The following is a 24,312-nucleotide window of genomic DNA, read 5'->3' as shown; positions in this document are numbered from 1 at the left end:
CTGGTTTCCCAGCAGAGGTGCAAAACAAGTGATGGGCAGTCTGTAGGTTCAAAGTGTAACCTGCTTTGTTTACCTACCCACTCCTGTCCTGCAGCAGAGGTGATCACAAACGTTACCGAGGCAGGCAAGTTGCAATATACTTTGAGATGGGACATAGTATGTAACTGTGGGGAAAATGTTTGATTACGTGAGTGAGGTCTGCATGGCAGCCTGTGGTCCGGAGGCAGCTCTCAGAGGAAAGACAGTAGGGGACAGAGTTGGGTTTATATATTCCACAGGGCTTGTTCCTGGTCCAGGACAGCCTGTAAAGGATGTCCCAAATCACAACGCAGCCCCAGCCGCAGGAAGGGTGTGCTTGTGCTGCACCAGGCAGTAACCCTGGACTTCCCTATCTCTTTCCCACTCCAGCATCTTTACTATTTGAGGTAATTATGTTCTAAATTTTCTTCTATACAAATGTGTGTACATGTAAAAAAGCTAATGAATACACTGTTCTCTCCCCCAAGGTTCTCTCTGAGAGGAAAAATAATTCTAGAAACTAAACTTCTCATTTCAGGATTGTACTACACAGTGTTTACTGTCCTCCCTGCTAAGAATTCACTTCCTTGCACAGTGTAGCAAATGTTGCTTTATCTATTTTATATACTAAGAATTCACTTCCTTGCACAGTGTAGCATATGCAGTGGATGTTTGCTTTAAATGAGTGCAGTGCTGGTTAAAAATTACCCAGTTGATGGCATCAGAAGTTTGTCATCAGAACAAGTAGCACGTAGGCACCTCCTCCCCTCCCTTCACCGTTAATAAATTTTTGTTCTGAACAGGGTTTGAACCGGCGAGGGTTAAGAGGATGCTTCAAAATTACCCATATAATTTTTTATAAAAATGCCTACTCTTTTTCTTAAGTTACTGATCTCTCCTGGCTTTGCTGCTATACGTCCATGTGGTGAACATAGGGTTTACTTTGTATTCACACTGAATTCATGCTGGTAACTCAGTGGTGAAAATTGTTTGTGTACCAGGTTATTGAGCCATCAAGCTTCACCAAACTCCGCATCAAAAATGAAAACCGTTGCTTAGAAAATTACAGTCTGGTTGCCACTATAATTGTAAGTAGTAAGGGAATACAAACAAACACATTTACTCATTCAGTCAGGTTTCATCATTAACAGTTTAAGAAGAAAAAGTATAGTGAAGTGAATTCTTAGGCCTTAATCATTTAGGAAGTTGTACTAAGAAGAGAACTGTCTGCAAATTTCAGCCAGAATTCTGTTGTAACAAATACCAGAGTAGCAGTAAGAAATGTAGTGGACTAAAGAAACACCTTTTCTGCTGTTAAGGACTTTTTATCCCCTTTGTTTCTGGGGGGTCCGCAGCCTTGGAGGTTCATTTATTCACGTGCAACCTGAGAGCTCGAAATGTGATTGCACCAGGAGTGGGAGAGGTGAGAAGAGAAAGAACTTCAGGCAGGAGAACTGGACATCAGCAAAGCAGAGGGTTGTGTTAACCAGCAGATTTGGTTGTGGTTGCAGGTGAAAAATTAGGCACAGAGGAACTAAGTCAAGATGAAGGAACTAGGGAGAAGTTGGGGAAAAAGAGAGTTGTGGTGGAAGACAGAGATGAATAAAGGGGAAGGCTAGACAGAAAGAGGGAGAAAGGAGGAACTTGGTGGATGGGAAAACAGGAGAACAAAGTGAGGGTAGTTAAATCAAGGGAGGAGCGAAGAGCCACTTGAATGGGCACAGAGCAAGTATGATTTGATCCCTTTGCCCAGGGAGGTGGTTGAGGCACCATCCCTGGAGGTGTTCAAAAGACGGGTTGATGTAGTGCTGGGAGGTATGGTTTAGTGATGATGTTCCTTGTTTGTTGTGTGGGTGTCTATTTTTGTCAGTTAGGTTGATGGTTGGACAAGATGATCTTTAAGGTCCCTTCCAACCTAGAAGATTCTGTGATTCTGTGATTGAAAACACAGTCACGGAGGGAACAGCAACTATCAGGTCACTGACTCTTCCTTCCTCACATTCCCAGCCAGCACCTGGTTTACCAGAGAGTTGGCATTTGGCTGAACAGAAGACAGGATTATCCCATCCCATCTCGAAGTGGGAGTGTTGAAAGAGCGTGAGCGTAAAAAGCCAGGGGCGAGTTGCCAGCAAAAATTGGCATCACAACCAGAGTCCCTAGACCTAAGAGTGAGTAGTGCCTGGGAGTACAGAAGTAGGGCTTGGGTGCAGGCAGATGTTCTGCACTGTAGGGATGAGGATCATAGAAGTACCAACTACCCATAGCGTGCTGTCCACAGAAATGGCTCTGCCACGTTGAGACACCAGCCAGGATTTCTGCTTGGCTCTAGACTCTGCCAGGTGGCTCTGCCATGGAGAGTTATTTTTTTCATGGCCCAGGCTTATGATGCAGATGTGCTCCAAGTGACCCAGGTGTTGGAAGAGTAAAGCCACATTTCCATGTGGCTTCAAAACTCCAAAGAAACAAAGCAATTCACTTGTTTGGGAGATTGGGTAATTAAAGAATAACGCTTTAGTACTTATCCAGGAGTAAATACTAGGAAAAAAACCCAAAAAAACAGCTGCATAAACTTGGGCTTCTTCCCAAGTTTAGGACAATATATGCAATCACCAAGTAAACACTGTTCAGTGCTTGGAAAACAGGAGAATGGATGAGCCTAGTAGAAAATTGCTTTCTGAGAAATCAGTGTTGTTTGATCAGTGTGTAACTTGGTGTGATAGAGCAGACACTCATGACAGGGAGACTGTCTTCCTTTCTTTCTGATTTTCAAGGCTGTCTCTCAATCCATCACAGGAATTAACCTTTGTGTGTGCTCCTTCTCTGATCATTATATGAAAAGAAGCTCAAAATCTCCCAAACTAATGTGATATAGAAAGGATAAAGTCTTTGGATTCTTTTTAAGGTCATATGCATTTAATTTTTATTTTTACTCTTTCACTTTAACATAATATTTTTCATCTCAGCCTTAAAACCAGATAAGTTCTTACATTATTTCTGGGACAGAGTTGTGATGCTACAGCACAGTGTTATTTCATGTAGAGATGGCTAGTTTTAACCATTATAAATTCTTGACTGTTTTTGTTTATTCTGAAGGAACAGAGATGTCAACTTCACACGTAAGAACACAAACCGTGCTAAAATTTATGCACAAGGTAAATGCTGAACAGTTGCAGGAGTATTTCTAATATTGTGCTTTAAATCTTAGCATGACATTTTTGTGTGTTCAGTGATATGGAAATCAATTGATATAGATGCAATTAGGAATAGCAATTATGCTTTGAAAGTTGATTGGAATATCCATACTTAGTTGGATAACCCTTTCTAAACTTGCATTGAACTTTCCAAAAGAATAATTTTCTAATTGTAAATATTAATTTACCAACCTGTGTATCACCATCCTTCGAATTCTTTAATATTGTTTTTTAAATTTGTTGTGTTTTTTTTTTTTTTTCTTTGAAAATGAAATTATCATGGAAAGTTTGGTTGAAAGTGTTTTAACACTGCAGATAAATGTGGCCAGTTCTTGGAATTTGTGTGTATTTGTCTTTACTGCACCAAAACCAATGGAACTTATTATAGCAGTAAATTTAATTTGGGATTAGAGCCCAAATGGAAAGTTTAGTAAAATTAAAGCTGTTTAAATTGCCTTGAATTCCAGGGTTCAGGAACACTTCTCATCAATATCAATCAGGAGAAGCCTTCTATTGTAAGAATGGTTTCCTCCATCCATCTCTTGGTTTTTATTTGGTGGTTGTGGTCTTGTTCTTGGTTGTTTGGGTGGGGTTTTTTTTGCTTACATGCATCCCTTTTCAGTTCTGGTCAATATGGTACAGTTGGGTGTTTACACCACACATCTGCACATCTCTATCACAGAGTATCGGCCTGACTTTAGGGCCCTATACATTCTCCAGAAGATGCAATCTGCTGTCAGATAGAACAGAGAAGCACGGCTGTAGGGTATAGGCTCCCTCTGCCTTCATCCTCTCTACAAGTACTTGAAAGGACACTGTAGAGAGGTTGGTGCTGGTCTCTTCTCACAGGTAATTAACAATAGAACGAGAGGGAATGGCTTCAAGCTCCAACAGGGTAGGTTTAGATTGAACATTAGGAAGGAATTTTTCACGGAAAGAGTGGTCGGGCATTGGAACAGGCTGCCCAGGGAGGTGGTTGAGTCACCATCCCTGGATGTGTTTAAGGGACGTTTAGATGGGGTACTGAGGGACATGGTGTAGGGGAGGACTTTGTAGAGTAGGGTAGATGGTTGGACTCGATGATCCCAAGGGTCTCTTCCAACCTCAATGATTCTATGATTCTATGATCCCTTGGTGCTGGGTGAAGGTAGAGCAGCAAGCAGGACTGTACCGAATCTCCTCCCTACCTGCAGCCTCTCAGCATGCAGCAGTAGCAGCTTGTTGCCCACTGTGATTGAATGCTTTGGGTTGGAAGGGGCCTTAAAGATCATCGAGTTCTGTCCTCCTGCCATGGGCAGGGACACCTCCCGCCAAACCAGGTTGCTCAAATCCCCATCCAGCCTGGCCTTGAACATCTCCAGGGATGGGGCATCCATAACTTCCCAGAGCAACTGTTCCAGTGTCTCACTGCTCTCAGGGTAAAGAATATCTTCCCAATATCTAATCTAAATCTCCCCTCGTTCAGTTTGAAACCGTTACCCCTCATCCTATCAGGATGCTAGGAAGGCAAATAAGGCACCAGTTCTTGCAGGAAGAGGGGTGGGGTTTTGTTTGGGTTCTTCCTCCATGGGAAATGCTGTACCAAACGCTTCCAGTGGTTTGGGGAATCTGGGTCCTGGGTGTAAACCTTTGCTACTTGTTTGGTTCCATAGACAGTATAAACTGCTGCCTGACACGAAGAAAGAGGGGAAGCAAAGAGAGAGTAGAGGGAGAGAGAGGAAAGAGGGTAGCTGGGAAGTGTTAGTATGGCAGCTATATATTTTAAAAATAATTTAAAAAATTAAAAAACAGACAAACAAACCACTAAGCCGTTGTCAGGTGAAACAACTGCTCTGCTGCCGAACCAGAGTTTCCTTTTTTAAAAGCTAATCTGTGCGTTGTATTATGTGGAAGTACAGTAATCCCCTTGATTTTATTGATTCTGTCCCAAAAATCCATCTAGGTTGTGGCAGACCGACTCTCTGAGTAGCAAGGCAGGCTTTTGACGTTAGCTGAACTAGACCCAAATCAGTCCTTAAAATAAAGGAGGCCAAAAGACCCACAGGCTTGATTGCTCTCCCTGGCAGCTGGTCCTTTGGGTGTCTACTTCTTAGGCATGGTCTAGCTGATTTTCAGCAACATATTGCCAGCAAAGAATGGTAGGTCGATAAACAATATGAAAATAAAGTATGTCAAACACCTGAAACAAACTGCTAACGAAGAACGTGGGCTTTGGTTTTGGTAGTGTGGGAAATACACTGTGCAAAAATATTATTTAGCACAGAGGACCTGTGGGAAGAAAAGCAGGATGCTTTGAATACGCTTTCCGCACGTACGTTATATACTCAGCTCATGTGTTGCTGTGTTTATAAGTTCCATAGCAAAGTTCCTGCAGTATTGTAAATAATAAAATAATCTTCCGAAACCACTTCACCTGGTTTTGTAGACAACACCGCTTAGCAAATACTGGCTGCACGTAGAATTCTCATCCTATCAAAATGTAAATTGCAGACTGATGTTACACAGAGAGCTGTGTTACACCTTTTAAATGTAACAAAGAATATCAGTGGAAGGCAAAAGCATCAGGGAACAAAAAAAAAAAAAAAAAAAAAAAAGAGACGAGAAACCACGCTATTTAAATTTGAAGAAGAACATATCTGACAGCTGAGTGAACAAAAAGAATAGGCATCAAAGACGTCTGCGCCTTGACAAATGTTGGGAGGAATCCCTCGCCTTTGTTTGGACTATCTGTAGATGCGAGTTCATTATCAAGCAGTTCTGCCTGCGTGACTGCCTTTGTTTTCGATAAAGTAATGCTCTTTTAGGACTGTCAGTAAGTAATAACCTTGCCTGTGGAGGGATAGAGGATTTGGTATTTTTTGTAAAATACTTCCGAATTTCTTCTATTAATAAAAAGCTTGTAGTTTGGCTCTTTTGAGGTTTTTTTTTTTAACTGCTTTTTTGGTGGGGTGAGCTGGGGGAAGGCACTAAATCTGACAGTTTACTAGAAACGATGCTACGTGGCACGGAACGCTATTAAGGAGATTATGTTATCTCCTAGGAACAGAGAATGCTGTGGTCAACGGGAAATCAATTTCCGAGGGTGCTACAGTAAATTTGTCTTGTAACTGGAAACTTTCTAATTGCTGCCCCAAGGGAACAGTAAGCTGAAAACCAGGCAGATGGTTTCTTCCCCATTTCCCTTATTCTTTGATTCCGTCTAAATTATTTCTAGCTTCCGAAGAACTTTGTGTTTTGAACGTCTGCAAATGTTTTAACGCTATCGTAGTTGCTCTCGCTTGTACAGTAACTTAGCTGTTCAAAAGCCAGATGTTTTTCAGCAGGTTTTGGGGGAAATTTAAATCTGTCATCTTCAGATTGAGCCACTACTGGCTAACTGTAGAGTTAGCAATTAGTATGAAGAAGAAATTATTTTTTATTCCATGCTATGCAGCACGAAAGTTGTATCTTTTTTTTTTTCTCTTTTTTTTTTTCCCCTTCAAGCAGGGGCTCAAGGAGATGGCTTTTCTCCCTGTTCCATCAGTTCATTGAGACTTTCATTACTCATGTCATCTGAAAAGCACTCTAGTGTCAAAGATATAGCCTAGTTTTTATGACTTATGATTTTATTTATGATTTACGGTTAAAATTCAATAGAATGGAAAGGCCTGGTGTAAATAGGTACTTTAGAAGAAAGGTAGAGCCCCTTTTCCTTGTAACAGCTTTGGGAAATACTTGGTTGGGATGAAGTCTATGAAGATCAGATATATTGAGCATTGGCTTTCTTTGTTCTTAAAGCTTGGCTGAATGCAGGTGGTAGTCTATGAAAACAAAATTGGAAAATGTAACAGAAAAATAAGTCGCACAGAGCTTCTTGTGTTCGAGTTCCAGCTTCAGCAAGGAGCAGAAAGGCCAGGTTGAAATAGTTGAGTTGAAGGTTAAGAGGTAGGAATACAAAATTGAGCTGTAGGTTGAATTCAGAGCCCCTCTCCGTGTCATTACATTTACATGATATTTGTACAAGATGTAAATGTTTTGTTTAGGAAAAAAAGTTGGGGGAAAATTGTTCAGATAAGATAGAAAAAGTCAGCTTTTTTTTTTTTTTTTTTTTTTGCAACTACACTTTGCTTCAAAACATTTTTAAATTTTGCTTATTCAAAGTAGATACTTATATACCATTTACTCCTGACCATCACAGGGACACATGATCAGATAATACACCAAGTACTTATGAGCAAACTATGTCAATAACTAAATCATGTATAATACCTGCAACAAATTAGTTGCTAAAAAACCATGCGTTATCATGCTAGTTGCTAATTGTTAATTTTAGAAATGTCTGAATACCACTCAGAATAATAGTAAACAAATAAATTACTGATTGTAATATAAATCACTAAGATTATTTTTTTTAACTCATAATTTAAAAACAACAATGAAGTTATCATTTTGAATACCATGTGGTAAAATTAACATTAAGTGAAAAATATCTGGTCCCGAATTGCTTTCATTTTTTTAAGAAAATTGTTGCTCGGTGAGAGTTTGCATAATTTTCTCTTTTGAACTTAATGGGACTTTTCTCTCTATGTGCTTTTAAACTTAGAGTTTACCATAAATGGCGATAATTATTTTCAACAAGAAACAAGTAAAATTGTTATAAAATAGTTGGTAAGCATTTGAAAATCTTCAGAGTGGTAGAACTGCGTTTATATTTTATCTGCAGTGCAGCAAGTTATGGAAATGCATGGTTGCTGTTGGTGATAATTACTATTACATTAATATCAGACCTGTGAAATGTTTTGAAAATTTGTGGAAAACCTTCATTATCCATCAGAAGTGCTTTTAAATATTATGATGGCTAGCAGGTGCTTGTTTCACTGTAGTACCTGGGAGCTGTAGTCATATACTAGGATGCAAATTTGTTTTGCCTGTAGAAGCTGAAACCCAAAGGATAAGACTTTGTGTTAGCTGGTTAGGGTTCACACACGTAATACCTGTGGTCACTCTAATGACTAATCCCTCCACAGCAAGATAGGTAAACATCTCCTTAAAGTTAAGTAGACGTTTGCTTGCTTTGTTGATGTGCATTTTATTTGTAGAAAACTACTTTTATATATCCCTTCTCTGGTTAAAAAAAAAAATAATAAAGGGATAGTATCTTGCTTTCATACTTGTAGGTCTGGAATAAACCTACTTATCTTACTTAAGCTTTGGGAAGTGCAAGGTGGGCAGCAGCAAGCGGGAGGATTGTCTGCTCTTGTTTGGTCCAAAATAATTTCCCAGTTTCAGTACTTTGAAGTAGCAATACCATATCTAACCTTTTGGCAGAGAGTATTCTTGTATATGCCTTTTCTCAAGCCCCACGCCATAAATGTCCCTGTTTGGTTGGTTGGGTTTTTTTATTTAACATGCTTCAATGAAACCAAACTGGTATGAAGCAGGGGTTTTAAATTAAATTAAAAGGCGAGTATGAAAAGCTCAGTTTCTTTCTCACCTGTTTCTACTTGGAGCAGCTGCTTGGGGAAACAGATCTTCTAAATTGTATTCTTCACTCCTGATGCTCGCTTTGGGTGTGTTAGTATTCTGTTTACAAAGCACTCTGCAGAGTGACAAAAAGCAGTGATTACGCACAGGAAGTGCTGTTTTTTCCATTTTTTATATGTTAATGTTCACTTGAAATTTTCATGAAGCTCTTTCATGTGAAATGCGGAGTATAGAATGTTTCCTGTAATAAGACTTAAAACTGCTATAGAATAAGTGATTTTGTTGGGAGGGTATAGAGTGTATATGTTCTTCATCAGAGAAATAAAATTAAGGAAAAAATAAGAAGGTATAGATTATTTCTGGAAGTGAATTAATCTGCAATTCTGATGTTTATAAATAAAAATGTGTAACATGTAAGTATTTTTAAAAATAATCGTTACCCCCACCCCCAACATCAGATCAGTTTGTTATTATTGTATGTAGCTTTTCTATTTTGGACTGCTGTTTTAAAATATTTCTATGGTACTCTTATGTTGTAAGAATATAGTGCCCAAATGCAGATGAGCTGGTTCCTCAACAATAATTGGGCAGTAGAGTTTAGAGGTTGACGGTGATGGTTGTTTTCATTTTCTATCCGTATAGTATGTAAAAGATGCCACATTGTGATGACAGCTGCTATTGTTTATTTTTGTAGGGTTGACCCAAGGACCATTTCATCCTGCAAGAATCAGTTATCAAGATCTGCATAGACTTGTTCCTAAGGGGAAACATGTCTGAGATTGACTATGAGAAGTTAGCTGAAATAGGTAAATATTTTTTATTATACTTCAAATGGCATCTGTGTAGAGTTACAGGTGATTTAATAGAGCATCCTCAGTAAGTGAGAGGCTTCACCAACATCTTGTAATACTTTTTGGAGCAATCCAATATGAGTTACAGCCACTGTACTGATGTGTACCCTATTAAAGCCATTAGGGTTGAAGGTTAGTTTAATACATGCAGCTTTTATGAATTATTGGTAGATGTTCCTAGTGCAATTCTAGGCTATTGGAATATCACCATCATCACATATTGTGGCACAAATGGGAGTCATTACTCCAAAGAGACAAGTATTGAATGAGCATAGAGATTGCTCTATTGCATGTTATCTCCAAAGATGTTAGTCGTGCTGAGCAATATGACCACGGCATTAGGGGCCTCATCATTTTGAAAGATCAGCATTATTTTTTTTTCCTTGCGTTTTTGAGGATGCCAGACTGAATGCCAGAACAAGAGTCTTCCAGAGCTTTCCCCCTGTGCCTCCTGCCTCAGCTTCTCTTTCCCTGTCCTTTACATGAGCTTTGATTTCTCCATACTGTGACTTCCAGCAGCAGCAGGCTGGCTCTCTTTTGTTTGTTTTTTTTCCTTTTTGAATCAGGGCCTGTTTCAAAACCCACTGAAATCAATTTTCTCCTCAGCCAATTTTCTCCTGATCCAGCAAGCTCTGGATCAGGCCCCTCGTGTTGTCTCCCAGCCTGGGCTGAGCAGTGGTAACGCTGTGAGTAGTAACAGATGATCCTCTGCTGTGGCTCACGGAGCAGGGCAATAAACTCCTCCATCATTTGCAGGAGAAAAATGGACCTGAGGCCTCCCTCCTTGTCCTTTGGAACAATGAGTCTTCTTTTCTATTTATGTTTATTATGAAACCTCTCTTGAGCTCTGATCCTCAGAGCTTAAAAAAAAAAAAAAAAAAAAAGGAAAAAGGAAAAAAGGAAACTAAAAAGAATATACAAAGGATTATCTTATTAGATTAGGGTTAACTAGCTTTTCAATAGATGTTGGGACTTTAGTCCCTGTGAATAACTGCAGTACAATAGCTGCGTGTACTTACTTTGCTTCTCTAGTACTTTGATACATTTTAAAACAAGACAGCTTGATATCTATGCTTGGTTTACAAATCCTTACCCTTGCTTTTTGAAAAAGTGTCTATTTTTGCGCATAGTACAAAATAATTTTATATGGAAGGAGTTGGTCTCTGCCTCTCTGTACTAAAGCCTGTGGTTAACATATTTGTTGTTTCTATTGTGTTTAACTTCAACATACATTTCACTTTTAATAAAGCCTGTTAAGTTTCAGTGGATTCTGGTAAATGGTTCCCAGCTCTTGCTTTGTGTCCCCACAGACTTGCATTTTCTATTTCTTTTTCTCTCTCCCCTTTGCAACTTTTTGTTACTTTAGGTGGTTAGTCCTCAGACCTGAAAAAAACCCAAACAAACCTGCTAAACAGAATAGTGTTTTCCTTGTTCTGAGTTTTGATATGACTTAAATATATTAAAAAGGAAAAAAATGTGAAATTTATATACTGCATTATGTTTGCTTTATTATTCCTGGCTCTTTGAATAAAAACATTCTTTAAAGTGAAATACTTTTCCAGATAAGGTTAGTGTAGCTTTTTATGTATTTTACTCTTTAAAGGGGTAGAAATATACACATTTTGGAGATGATAATAAGGATTTTAACTTTTTTGTTTGTATGAGGAGTACTCTAATGGTGTATTTCTAAAAGCAGATATATATATTTTTTTTTTTCCTGTAGGACTGCTGATTTATTTTTTGAGGGGGCTTTAGTATGAATTCAGACATAAAGAAATGTAAAAGTGGTACACGTGTTCCTGACTCCTCTGTCTTTGAAAAGCCCAGCCACTAGTGGCATTTTTCATCCTTGTGAAATGCATTTTTGGTACAAATCATGTTAAAAATAAAAATGAGATGATAAAGCTTTCATGTGGTTGTTTATAGGATAGAAAGATACTGGGAAACTGTGAGTGGAAAGCACTGAGAAATATTTAGTAAGAGTTATTCTTTAACACTTATTAGCTAGTGGCACATAAATCTGGCTGAAATCAATACTTAATATATTCTCTCTGCTCTAGTGTGTCTTGTGTGATGGTCAAGGCGTATGAAAAATGCAGATGATGAGAAGGCAAAATATTCTGGAAGTACTTTTTAAAGTGGCACTAATAATGTTATAAATAAAACTGTTAATTCTGCCTTATTAAAACTTGCATGGTAAGAGATGGATCATGTATAGGGGGTGGTGGACCTTATCAGAATGTTAATTTTTCTCCGTATATGTGCCTTTTCTTCTCTTAAGCCTCCAAGACACCTGTGTGTTAACGTGTCAATAGAACGGTATTCCAGTCAGTTTCTGTGCAAAGTATTGAGTCTGCTCTCAGAGAGCATTCACACGGGGTGTTAGTGTGGAGTAGCTGTCAATGCACACGACAGCACACTGAAACTTTGATTGCTCCGTTTGGGCAACCTTGAAATAAAAGGCAAGAAGCTGTGGACGGATACAACAAGCAGATTGTGGGAGTGTAGGAAATGATGAGACAACACCAGCAGTTGTGAATAGAAAGGTCACAGCGCGCCAGATGTCTAGTCATTGTGGAGATTTTTGTGAACATCACAGTAGATATTAATCTTAAGGAGGGTGTGAAGGTAGCTTTGAGGTATTGTTGCTTTTCCCACACCTGAGGAATGACAAAGAACAAGGAACTGATTTGAAACTGCGACAAATGGTAAGAAAAGCCTGTGTGTTTGTCAAACTGAGTTAAAATTCAACCCGTCAATAATGTATTGGATGCAAAACTTTTTCGCTGTTCATTAGCACTTAAGCATTCTTGCTTGCTCCTTCAGAATTGCAGAAAGATGAAGCAGAAGATATGCAGTCAGAACAGGAAGAAACAATTATGCCTCCACCACTTGAGGATCCTGAGCTTAATATCAATCACCCCTACTATGATGTTGCGAGACATGGCATCATTCAGTTGGCAGGTATGTTTGGAAAATACTTTGGCTTTACCTTACTACAACCCTTAGCACATTTTTCTTACTGTACTCCTCAAGATGATGCATAGGAATCATGTTGATGCTTTCAGCCTTCATCCTGAAAAGCAGCTGAATAGTAATATGTGAGCTCAGTGTGTTTCTACAGATGAATTATGAACCAAATATTTGAGCTCAATCTTGCTTTAAAATATAACAGTAGCAATATATTATTATCTAAGGCCTAACTGTGGCTGTAACAGATCTGTACTTTATTTGTGATAAGCTATTTTGTTTTCTGAATAACCTGAAGTGTTGTGTAGCCACACGTAATCATTTTTCTAGTCTGCCCTGGAAAGGGTGTGCAGCTGAAGAGACATGGATTACTGTGTAAATAGTAACAAAACTCAGAAAGGAAACTGTTGACATAAATGTTTATCACCTGACTGCCTATTGTGACATGGAGAGAAGCTATGGGTACATAGCATATTTGACTATTGAATCATTTAATGTTTACAGTTATTTATTTTTAGAACATTCTGACAATGTATAAGACATGAAGGCATATTTATCATATAAAAGCATCTCTTTAAAGTATGCATTGCATATTCCTTTTGGATTTAATGTGCTTGTTAAAATAGCATTAATAATCACAATCCTGAACTAAAGAAACATATGCAACAAGAAACAAATAGCAGTATTTAACGCTACTTATCCTAATGAAGTCTGAGGTTGAGTTGTGTTGTGCACACTTTTTTGCCTTACACTCTAGTGAGCCGAGGTTATGATTTTTCAGGAAAAGATGTCAGTTCATAATTTTCCTGTAAAATCATATGTAGGTTATAACCTGAGTTGATTATACATAGGTACCTTCCCGAATGCAAGCCATAAACAGGATGTCATCCAGGTGAATATCAATCTTAGGAAGACCAGTCTTCTAGTGAGGTGTCGTTGACCAGGGCAATGAAATCTGTGGTATTTGACTTTGGACTTATAGTGGGAGGAGAATTTTACCTGTAGTAACTTCTCTTCTTGACCCTAGCTATACACAGAATAATAACCTTTTACTTTCTTTGAAACTACCCCCCTCAACATAAGACTCAAATCCATAAACAAGGGAATAACAGATCCACGTTCTTGTGATTCAAAAGCTACGACCCACTTTTCACTCAAGCACCAGTTTGGGGATGGGAAAAATACCAAGATATTGAAGTTATTAATGAAACCATTGAGATCAAACTGACAAAGCGTGAAATAGACGTGTTAACGGGCACAGTGGATGCACCAGAGTCAATGTAACTGTCCACCTAAGAACCTCTTCCATCTCCTGTAGTAGGCAGTGCTATATGATAACACATAAAAAGAGAACTTGTTCCCTCTCAGCGTTTGCTTGAATTGAAGTCAAAACGTTAGGTATCCTGGCTTAAATTCACTGGAGCGAATGGAGGTATTCACAGGATGAATCTTGGCTGAAATGTTGGATTATTTCTGCTGGTTTTATCCTTAATACTGCAGTATTTTGTAGGAACAAAGTCCCCTAGCCATTGTTTAAGCTCAGAAAAGAGTTAATTTAGCTGCCGTTTCAATCGGAAATATATGATGGGGTTTTGGAAGTTTACTGGACAATTTAAGTGCAAAGCACGAGCCAGGAGCTGTGTTTCTAGAAGGCATTCTGCACCCTCTAAAACAGCTCTGATGGTGGGATGTAAGAGGAGAACGCAGAAGTGTGCATATGAATGCAGAACACGGGGAAGGTGAAATACGATGGGAAGACATGCTTCACCTTCACAAAACGAGCCCTCCCTATCCCCGGTGTTAAGGAGTCAGGTTTGAACGTTTTCTGGATTTAGAAGTGCAGAAAGGATAAGCTCTTCAGGTCTCCTTCCCATATTGGAAAAGGCCAGTCCCTTTTGAACAAATTCTGAAATGATCTGTACCTAGCTTATAATGGTTTTAATAACCTATTTGAATATGACATAGTAGAATTTAAGTGTTTGGAATGGCTGTTTTTAAGCAATTCTGAAAGCTATTCCTTCAGCTTTCATTCTGTGATTGAAAGACAAGGAGATGTATTGTTTGAAATGATCGAAAAAAAGAGATAATTTAGGTGAAAATATTTGCAGTAATTTATCCATCTTTTACAGTGATCTAGTTTCCAACAGTTAATTTAAGAAAGTCTAAAATTCCTTCTTGCTTCTCACAAATTAAAATGACTCGTACCTGCTTTCCATAACAATAGCTTTGACTATATAAAGGAGATTTTTTGAGTTTTATTCATACAGTGTGAAAATACAATTAATTAAATAAAAATAGGGGACATTTTAAAAAGATGTAAGCTTTAATAATTGTTTATTAATTACAGGTTGGTTTCTGTCACTAATACCAATGTGCAGCTGACTTCTCTAAGCGTACATAAATGGAACAGTGCTGCAATGTTGGTTCTTCTTATTTCTATTTGGAAGGAGAAATTTTAATCTGTTGCCTAAAAAGAAACTCAAGATTATTTTTCTTTGTGGTAAAACAGAAGGGACATTTAATCATATACCATGCATCAAGCTTCCTTATTTTCTGTAGTTTGCTTCTGTAATATGATTGCTGACAACTTTGGTACCATTTTTTGAATATGTGCTTACTCTAGTAGGACTGTGTCTCTGATGCTTGTGTTTTCATTAACTGCCTGTGAAATCCTTTTATGTGTTAGTCAAAAATTTTTAATGGAATCGAAGTCCATTATTGTTTTAAATCTATATTTCCCTTTGTAGCCTTTTATTGCTTTTCTCATTATGTTTAAAGATTTCAGGTGTCCAGCCTGGGACTTTATAGAGACTGACTATATTTTTCTTCATGATCCAGTTGATTTCATGCTTGTTTCTGATTTTGAACCAGTGCAATAGACACTGATTAGAGTAGTATTATGTAGATCAGACTGTGAAAGGTAAAGTTGTAATTTAGTTTTTGTAACATGTAAGGAGGAACTGTAATGAATTTCCTAATAAGCCTAAGACACAAGTCCTAATAATTTTCAGTCCATCTTAGTGACAGCCTTGCTACTTCCTTGCAATACCTTCTGGAGCAGATCTCTGGTCTGTAGTGCCACTTAGTGACAGCCTTGCTACTTCCTTGCAATAGCTTCTGGAGCAGTTCTCTGGTCTGTAAATTGCAGTGCCACAGGAAAAAACTGGGTTCAAAGATATTTTTTTTTCTTAAAATACTTACTCTTTCTTTTCCCCCAAAGTGAAAGTATTTCATGAGTATCCTTTAGGGGAAAATAACAAATCAACTGGAGAGACCTAAGTCTTGGACACTTTTCAAGAAGGAAGCTGAGGGCTCTGATTCATAACCTATTTGCAGCACAAGAACAGATTTTAACGTAGGCTTTGCACATTACAAAGCATGTCCTAACTGTTTGGGTGGTGTCGTTTTCTTCTCTCAGTTGCTACAAGAGGAAATCCCAAATAAAGGTTGACAGCAATGAAAACTATTTCCTGCTTTAGTGAAGATGGAACTTGCCTGAGTGATAGAAACATGGGTTCAAATCCTTTAGGCAGGAATTGAACTTAGATTTTCCAAATTCTACACCAATTTTCCTCTTGCTTCTTTCTCCAACTATCTTCTTAGAACATGAAAGGAAATAAATCCTTATTTCCCGTATTCCTCGCTTTGAACATCAGGCTGTAAGTTACAGTCTCTTTTTTAAACACAAAACTGAGTTAATTATATCAAAATATATGGACATGCTTTCTCGTTGAATCTGAGAAAATGTAACAGGTCTGCTTTAGACGTCGTTTAGTAGAGCAACAGGCTTACTAAAATAAATGATGGCTTGAAGTGCCAGATTCAAATGTGAATGCAAACTCAATTTTAGGTTTGGGTATCCTGACAACATAACACAAGTCATTCTACACCCAAATATGCAAAACGGGAACTTTGTGAAACCAGAACGAGTTGAGTCTTGGAATTTAGAGTTGGTGGTGTACTCCTAATTTCCTTGGTGGGTGTGGTCTGTGTCCCAAAGGATAAATGTTACAATGGATATTTTAATATTCCGTCTTTGAGCTGGCTAATATCTGTTGTAATATATTTTGATATGATCAGCTGAGGTGATCAATGCCAGCAGAAAGACAACTCAAATTTCTACAGCTAAAGGTATAAGCTTCTCCTGCTCAAGTTGAGACTCCGCTGTGTTATCTTGGCTGTGTATTTCTTAACTGACTAAAAGTTTGCCTTTACGGATGGGCAAAGACCCGGAGCAGACTCGTTGTGGGTGTATTTACCGTCTGTTACTCAGCCCAGGCAAAACACAGAAGTTCCATGACAGCTTTTGTGCAACCCCATATTTCTCTGAGTCACAGAGAGTAGGAGGAGGAGGAGGCTCGGAAGCACAGTTTGTGTGGCCATTTAACGTAGTGTAATTGAGGTTTAGGTTCATTTTCTGTAGCTTAAATTCTATATGAGCACATGTTTTCACTGCTGTGGCAAGTCCCCTGGATTTTTACTCTGCTTCACTTCCCATTGAAGCCAATGGCAAAACTTCTGTTGCCTTTAGGAACTTGCTTGGCTCTAACGTGATAATGACAAGCTTGAGTGAAATAAAATGATGTTTCACTTTTCACTTATAAAATAGTAATCTTTAGTATCATCAGAACAAAAGCCCTCAAAAAGTCATTCTAAAATTACGGCATTCAAAAGACCTCATTTGCAAATTGGAATGAGCTGTATCTTTAGGAAAAAAAACTTTTCAATTGCAAGAAGCAGTTAGGAAGTGCTGCGCCGTCCAAAATCTTAATTAAAAAGTAGACCAGTCCCCTTTCCCACTTGCACTTCCCTGTGCTCTGCTGTAACTTTTTTTTTTTTTTTCCTACTGCAAAGTTTGATATCAAAAGCGATGGATGATTCATGTCTGTTTCGGTGAAATCCAGACAAAAGAAAAGCAAACCCAGCAGATAGCTCGTGTTTTAATGTGCATAAATCTCATTCTGGACAGCGTGCTCTACACACCCCTCTTTGCTCACCGAGCGCAGAGGAGGTGGCTGGAGTTTCTGTGCTGTGCTCCGCAGCCGACACAGCTGAGAGATAATCCTGAGGCTACCCAGGAACACGTGGAGATATCAAGTGCCTGATCCAAAGGCAGGAGCCTCCTACCCATGGGCCAGTCAGATCTTTTGTCTCTGAGCCAGTGACTTTTAAAAAGGTATAATTAGGTGGCCAGAGGAGTGTGAGTGCCCAAGCAGTCTAAAGCGCTCAGTCTTTGGGAATGCCTCCTAAGTATCTGGAGCTTAAAACCAGTGCAGAAAAATAAGAGGAGGAGCACGTTTTCCAGGGAGGTAGAACAGGTTATCAGCTTTCATCTGAAAGTGTTTGGTGACATTAGCCTCTGAAATCAAGTAGGTTAATACAAAACTACATTTTTGACCTGAAAGCAAAACACGAAGGATTAAAGCTGATGTTGCACTTCTTTTTTGCTTTGTCCCCTGTAGAAAATGAGACATCTTTCAGTTGAAGTCCAAGTAGTGGGGAAATACAGGTTTTGTGGTTTAAAAATATACTCTGCTCTGATTTAAAATCCGCATGCTTGAAATGACATTTTGAATGTGCAGATAACTGCCGCTTCTCACCATACCCTTCAAACTGCACTTCCACGTGTTTGGGTCAAAATTCTATCCACGAGGTCATGGGATTCAAACTATATCGGACTGGGAAGCAAATGCACTGGGAATTTCCCAGGGTGCTCAGTCACAGCCCTTCTGGTGGAAGGCAAGGGAAACCTGCTTCCTTTGTGTGGTCATGTTAAAATGTGATGCTCTTCAAAACGTTATTGAGGCCTGTGAAGAAAGGACAGCCTCTTTCCTTTCATTAACTTCCATCACTAACTGGAAGCTGGCACTGCTTTATTTAGTTTTTTAATAGAATTGGGGTTTTCAGTCACCTTTTCTGGTTTGCTCTTGTTGCCTGTGTGGCACCGTGGGGTGGGAGAACGAAGTGATCTGCTCTGCTGGTAATTTTGAGAAGGTTTCTCTGCCTCAGTTTTCCCATTATTGAAACTGGGAGACTTGGCAATTATGTCTTAATTTAATTTTAGTACATCATTCATATTAATGCATGTCACATTGTAATGCCTTTATAAGTGCTCTGAGAATATGAAATAAGACACTTAAAAATAACTTCAGGAAATAAATTATCATCTGTTCAAGAACAATATGCAGACATACCTGAGTGCATATAATTGTGTTGTTGTACATATTCTTCCTTTAGTGGTGCTCAAGCACCTTATTTAACCCAGGAGTCAGAATTTATTTATTTATTTATTTATTTATCAATGTGGGAAGGTTATTTAACCCAGGAGTCAGAATTTATTTATCAATGTGGGAAGAGAGACCAGGCCTTGTGGAATGAAAAAATACCTTTGAGAAAGGTAATAAAAATAAGCAGTCAGACAAAATAGGAGAGGAAGAAGGAACCAACCAGTAGAGAAAGCTATGTTTTGGAAATCAAAACTACAGGACTAAAGTGATAATGACCAAAATTCAAGCTGAGTCAAATCTTTAAAGGATGTTAAAGCAAATAGCAAAAGTTTCTTTGGTTGTATAAATACAAAAAAAAAAAAAGAAAAGCAGAAGAAGTTATCTTCTGTGAAATAAGAGTGAGGTGGCCATCAGAGATAATCCAACTATAGCTGTCAAACTGAATTAATACTTCATCTCAGTTTTCAGTAAAGACAATGATGATATTATTAGGAAATCTTTTTGAGTCTTGTATGTGATGTTCATCTGCAATTTATGATCTAACTCATCACCCATGTTTAGGGAAGATGCATAGATAGAGATATAGCTAGGGTGGGGAAGAAATAGAAGATCTAACTTGTTTACAAGCAATAAAATACAGGCTGGGAGGAGATATGTTTATTGTCTAGAGAGTCATTCAGGATGGTAAACAGTACTGAAGGAGAAGTGCTGCTTCAGCTAAGTGGTGTCATTGTCACACGAACAAATTTGGGACAAACTTGCTATGAGTTTTAGACTGGGATTGAGAAAGGTTGCTAGTTGTCAAAGCAGTGAGCAGGTGGAGCAAGAAATAGAAAAACCTAACTGTTTTTTAAGATAGAGCTCAACAAATCAATGGAAGGATTATGTAGGACAGTTCCTGGTGATAACACAAGCTTGGAACTGATAATGCAGAAGATGTTTCCTAGTCCATGTTCATATGTGAAGAGTCATTAAGCGCTAATTTCCTTTCTTCCCTCCCTTTTCTCCTTCTGCACCTAAAATGGAATGGGTTTCAATAGATGCTGTCCCTTCATGACCTCTGTTCAGCACAACTAGGTAGGAACTGGACAAAACAGGTACAGGATTATTTTTTTTAAGTGTCGAATCTGTCAGGTGAGGACAGCCACCTCTTCCTGAGTTGAATGAAGGAAAGCATATTACTATCTGTGGTGGGTTTTCATGAAAAGTGCGTGTTTGCAAAGCTGGGAAGTGTTCTGTTTGGTCAGATAAGTAATTTGAATCAACATCAGTAATACAAATTAGAAGTGGTCTGAAGCTGTTCTACCCAGTTTTCATAGAAATGCTTATATGGTGTTATATATTCATTAAGTGATTCTGTTAACAGATTTAACGTCCCCCATTTTATTACTTGTTAAAATTTGTTTATTCATTACAGCTACTTAATTAGCTGTGGAAGGGGAACAACAGTATAAAGAGTTTCTAAAAAACCCCAATTCTTACCTTTATTGTGGTCCTACTGATATCAAAGCCAACCTTTGATGGTTTTGTGGCAATAGAAGCAAGTATTAAATATCATTTAGTTTTAACACTGAAATTAGACCGAGAACATCTGAAATATGAATTCAGTCTGAACATTTTTCTGGGATATTTCTGTAGTGCCTTAAAAGGAATAATATCTTTCAAGTATTAAGTTAAAACCTTAACACCTCACAGTCTTCAGTGCTGAGTTACCTTCATTATGAGCGTGACTTAAACTCTTCACCTGGATTCCTGGATAGTGGAACCCGGGTGTGGGGTGGGCATGGCATAAACACCAACCTTGTCTGTACAGATGGCATGAGTGACACTGTCATGAGTCAAAGAGTAAATGAACTTGAGTGCAGCAATATATGCTTTGTCAGAGGAACTAAGGGGTGAACATTGAGGGATCTTCAGGTTATGAAAATCATACTTGCATGCCTTGCTTGTTTATTTTTAAATGTGATCTGAACGTAGGACTGCTTCTGGAAAAGGATATCTAAAAAAGTTTACATTGGTTAAAAAAAAGTGACTAAGATATGTGACAAAGAAAATGCCGAAAGTGTTCGTAGGCAGAGTAGTAGTCTGATACATTCCCAAAATAAAGCAGGAAGAGTTTGAAAACAGGTCACTTCTCAAGACTTCTGGGGAAAGCAGGCCTGTTTTCTTCTACGACTGAGTGCTGCAGGAGGACCTGCATGTTCCCTGCCAGGAGCTGAGCACCACCAACCACCCTTGAATGTGACTTTCTCAGCTTAACTTCCCCATTTGCCCAGCAACTGCTTCATGTCACTGCAGTGGTGACCAAATTGCTTTCTGTAGGCAATGTGATTTGGCAGTGAAGTTTTGCAGTGTATTTGGAGTAATGATGGGAGGTAGAGTTAGTCTTGAATATGAGAAGATACAAGCCATTCCTTCAGATCATTGAGGTCCCAATGCATAAGTAAATGAGCGTTGTCTTTACTAACTGTTTTGTTCACTAGGTGATGACAATTCTGGAAGGAAAGTGATTACCTTCAGTTGCTGCCGTATGCCCCCCTCCCATCAGCTCAATCACACCAGATTGCTGGAGTAAGTTTATCTCAGTCTCCTGCGTGAACTACTTTATATTTTATCTGTGAACTTCTCTTAGCTTGTTTCCAGGTGAATTAGCTTTCAGGAGCGAGAAGCAGGTGGCAGGGAGTGAGATTTAAAAAGGGTGCAAGACCTATTAGTGTTAATAATGAGTAAATGAGATGTGGATGAAACTGCCAAAGTTACTTCACTCAGAATCTTGACTAGAAGAAGCAATTTACTGTGTACTGAAATTAACTTGTTGTCTTTATTTTATTAACATGTTCTGATAGTATTTAAAAAATCAAATTTATGATGAAGACCAATGAAAGAGAAATTCTAGTATTTTAGCACTCTGTACATATGTTCTCATGAATAGCAGTGTTTGCCTTAATTTGCTATACTTTATCTCCCAAATCACTCAACAGGAGCTTTGTTTAGCTATTTACATCTTAGTGGTTTTCCTCTTTTATAAAAAAGATCTGTATTACGTATACAGTTTATTATGCTTAACCTTTTTATATGTATCTCACTTTGTAATGTGTTAAAAGAGGTTGTGAATATATAAAATCACAACATTCTTCTTTATAAACTTGCTGCAGCAAGGTACCAGCAGGTGTGTCTGCCTTGTAGTTTTTCAATAGAAGGAGATCAGTTCTGCCGTGACAGTCTTGTTCTTATTAAGCATTTTAAACCTATTTGGATTTGTTGTACAACCTCCATTGCCAAAATGTTTAAGCACCTTTCAAACGTCAGTTCCTACCACCTTTGGAAAGAGCCGAAGTGCTGTTATCTCAACTTTTCAGAAACAGAGAGGGATTAGGAGGCAGATTATTTAAGAGATGTGTTTGGGACTGTGTTGCTTCATTTGTATGCTCTTCACACCTTGGGTATTTCCACAGCCTTAAGCCAGAGATTCCTCTGTAGCATAGAGGGAGTGTTAGTACCTTGGAGGAAGAGCCACACCAGTCATTACTAGGAAATGCCAAAAAAGGAGTGTGACAAACCACGTTGCCACCAGGTCTAAGAACCTTTCCTCATTCTGAGAGGAGGGACCTTCATGAAAGTAGGATTTCCAGCCTTTACACTCTCCTGGACTTGAACACTTAGGTGTTTTCCTGTATCTGAGCCTACATCAAATTCACATGGAATGTCTGTGCTATGAGATAACTGAAGACAGATATCTGAATGTGAAGCTAGCAGCATAACTATCAGGTGATCTGATTTTGGGTAGTTAAATCCAGATGTTGAATTTTGAGAAAAACTGCAGACTAGGCCTGGATTGGTAGGTGTTTTATGATGAAATTACTTAAATAATCGATTCAGTAAAGCTTTTGTAATATCCCTGCAATTCTCTTACAGCCTTGGAACAGGTAATCAACTGTGCAAAAATACTGGTTATTTTATGCCCACAAAACCCTCAATTATTTTTATAAGTACAAGCTTTCCTGTATACAATGTGCCAAGGAATTTACATGCTGTAAAATAAAACATGAGGCACTTTGTATGTAAGAATATCTGCTTAGATATAATTTAATTTCAAACTCTTGAAAAAAAGAAAGTCTAGAATGACTGTTACTACTACTACTTCATTAAAATACTGTTAATTCTTAAATCAGTGATCAAACCAGCTTTATATTAATTGCAGTGGCAGTCCTTGTCCCAGGCTATTTGCAGGTTAAGAGTTACACTATGCTGAGGGAATGAGGAGATAAATGAGACTCTGGGAGTACAGTGTAAGAGTGAAGATAGGGGCTTTTCCATGAAAGGGTGGTAGTCAGAGTGCCCTTGATACTTGCAGATGGCCACAGCCTAATAAATGGCACGTGGAACTATCTGTTTTATTAAATGAAAATCGCTTACATGCAATTAAGAGCAATAGCTGGGGCTCTGTTGCAGAATAATAAGATAGCATTGAGAATGACATGAGAAAGTTGAAATCTGACACAGCAAGAGATGAGGCCAGATTGTACTCCTACATCATTGCTTTATTTGAATCATTGAGCTGTGTAATAGGGCATATAGTGTTCTCAGTTGTAGGAGAAAGGGAAGACAAAAGCATCTTAAACTATACCATAAAAAGAATGAACACACAGAAATCTGCTTATAAAACATGCAATATTATTTCAAGATGGGGTAAATAGTGTAGTTCTTTAAATTAGTTTTAAGGGAAATGATCTATGAACACAGTCCGCACAATACAGTCAAGAGAGGCAAATATATTCAAGAAAAGAGTTTATAGTAACAAGTTGTAATTGGCAGTAATTAGGGCTAATGGACTTTTCAAGAATTTAAAAAGTTTTAAATTGAAGGGAAAACCCAAGATTTATTTTTTATTATTTTGAGAAGTCAAAATGACAGTGTTTACTTGGCTAAAAGGAAGGATTTTACAAAGACCAGAACTGTCAGTTAAAATGCATCTTTTTTAAAAAATTCTTGGAAAACACAGTCTTATAGTTTTAATCATAGAATGCTTAGAGTTGGAAGGGACCTTAAAGATCATCAAGTTCCAACCCCCTGCCATGGGCAGGGACACCTCCCACCAGACCAGGTTGCTCCAAGCCCCATCCAGCCTGGCCTTGAACCCCTCCAGGGATGGGGCAGCCACAACTTCTCTGGGCAACCTGTTCCAGTGCCTCACCACCCTCACAGCAAAGAATTTCTTTCTGGTATCTAATCTAAATCTCCCCTCTTCCAAGTTAAAACCGTTGCTCCTTGTCCTGTCACTGCACTTCCTGACAAAGAGTCCCTCCCCAGCTCTCCTGTAGCTCCCTTCAGATATTGGGAGGCTGCTCTAAGGTCTCCCCAGAGCCTTCTCTTCTCCAGGCTGAACAGCTCCAGCCTTTAGCCTGTCCTCATAGCAGAGGTGCTCCATCCCTCTGATCATCTTCATAGCCCTCCACTGGACCTGTTCCAACAGATCCACATCTTTCCTGTGTTGAGGACTCCAAAGCTGGACACAGTACTCCAGGTGGGGTCTCATGAGCGCAGAGTAGAGGGGCAGAATCACCTCCCGTGACCTGCTGGCCACACTTCTCC

General features: G+C 38.7%; 1 protein-coding gene across 4 annotated transcripts in view; it reads left to right on the top strand.

The window, feature by feature from the left end:
* Positions 1-24,312, top strand: part of ARHGAP8 (Rho GTPase activating protein 8) — a 79,961-nt gene that overhangs the window by 13,752 nt on the left and 41,897 nt on the right. For 3 of the 4 annotated variants that reach the window (XM_014940164.1, XM_014940165.1, XM_014940167.1), the window contains exons 2-4: positions 9,367-9,478; positions 12,350-12,487; positions 21,204-21,291. In XM_014940164.1, the coding sequence (XP_014795650.1) occupies positions 9,442-9,478; positions 12,350-12,487; positions 21,204-21,291 (263 nt within the window). In that variant the 5' untranslated portion in view covers positions 9,367-9,441. Of the gene's footprint in view, positions 1-356; positions 426-9,366; positions 9,479-12,349; positions 12,488-21,203; positions 21,292-24,312 lie in introns of those variants that run through there. The other variant, XM_014940166.1, reaches the window with a different exon arrangement.

Source organism: Calidris pugnax, unplaced genomic scaffold, assembly GCF_001431845.1.
Source record: "Calidris pugnax isolate Ruff unplaced genomic scaffold, ASM143184v1 scaffold36, whole genome shotgun sequence".
NCBI lineage: Eukaryota > Metazoa > Chordata > Aves > Charadriiformes > Scolopacidae > Calidris > Calidris pugnax.
Note: the sequence above shows the minus strand (reverse complement) of the source record. Positions and strands in the feature narration are given on the sequence as shown.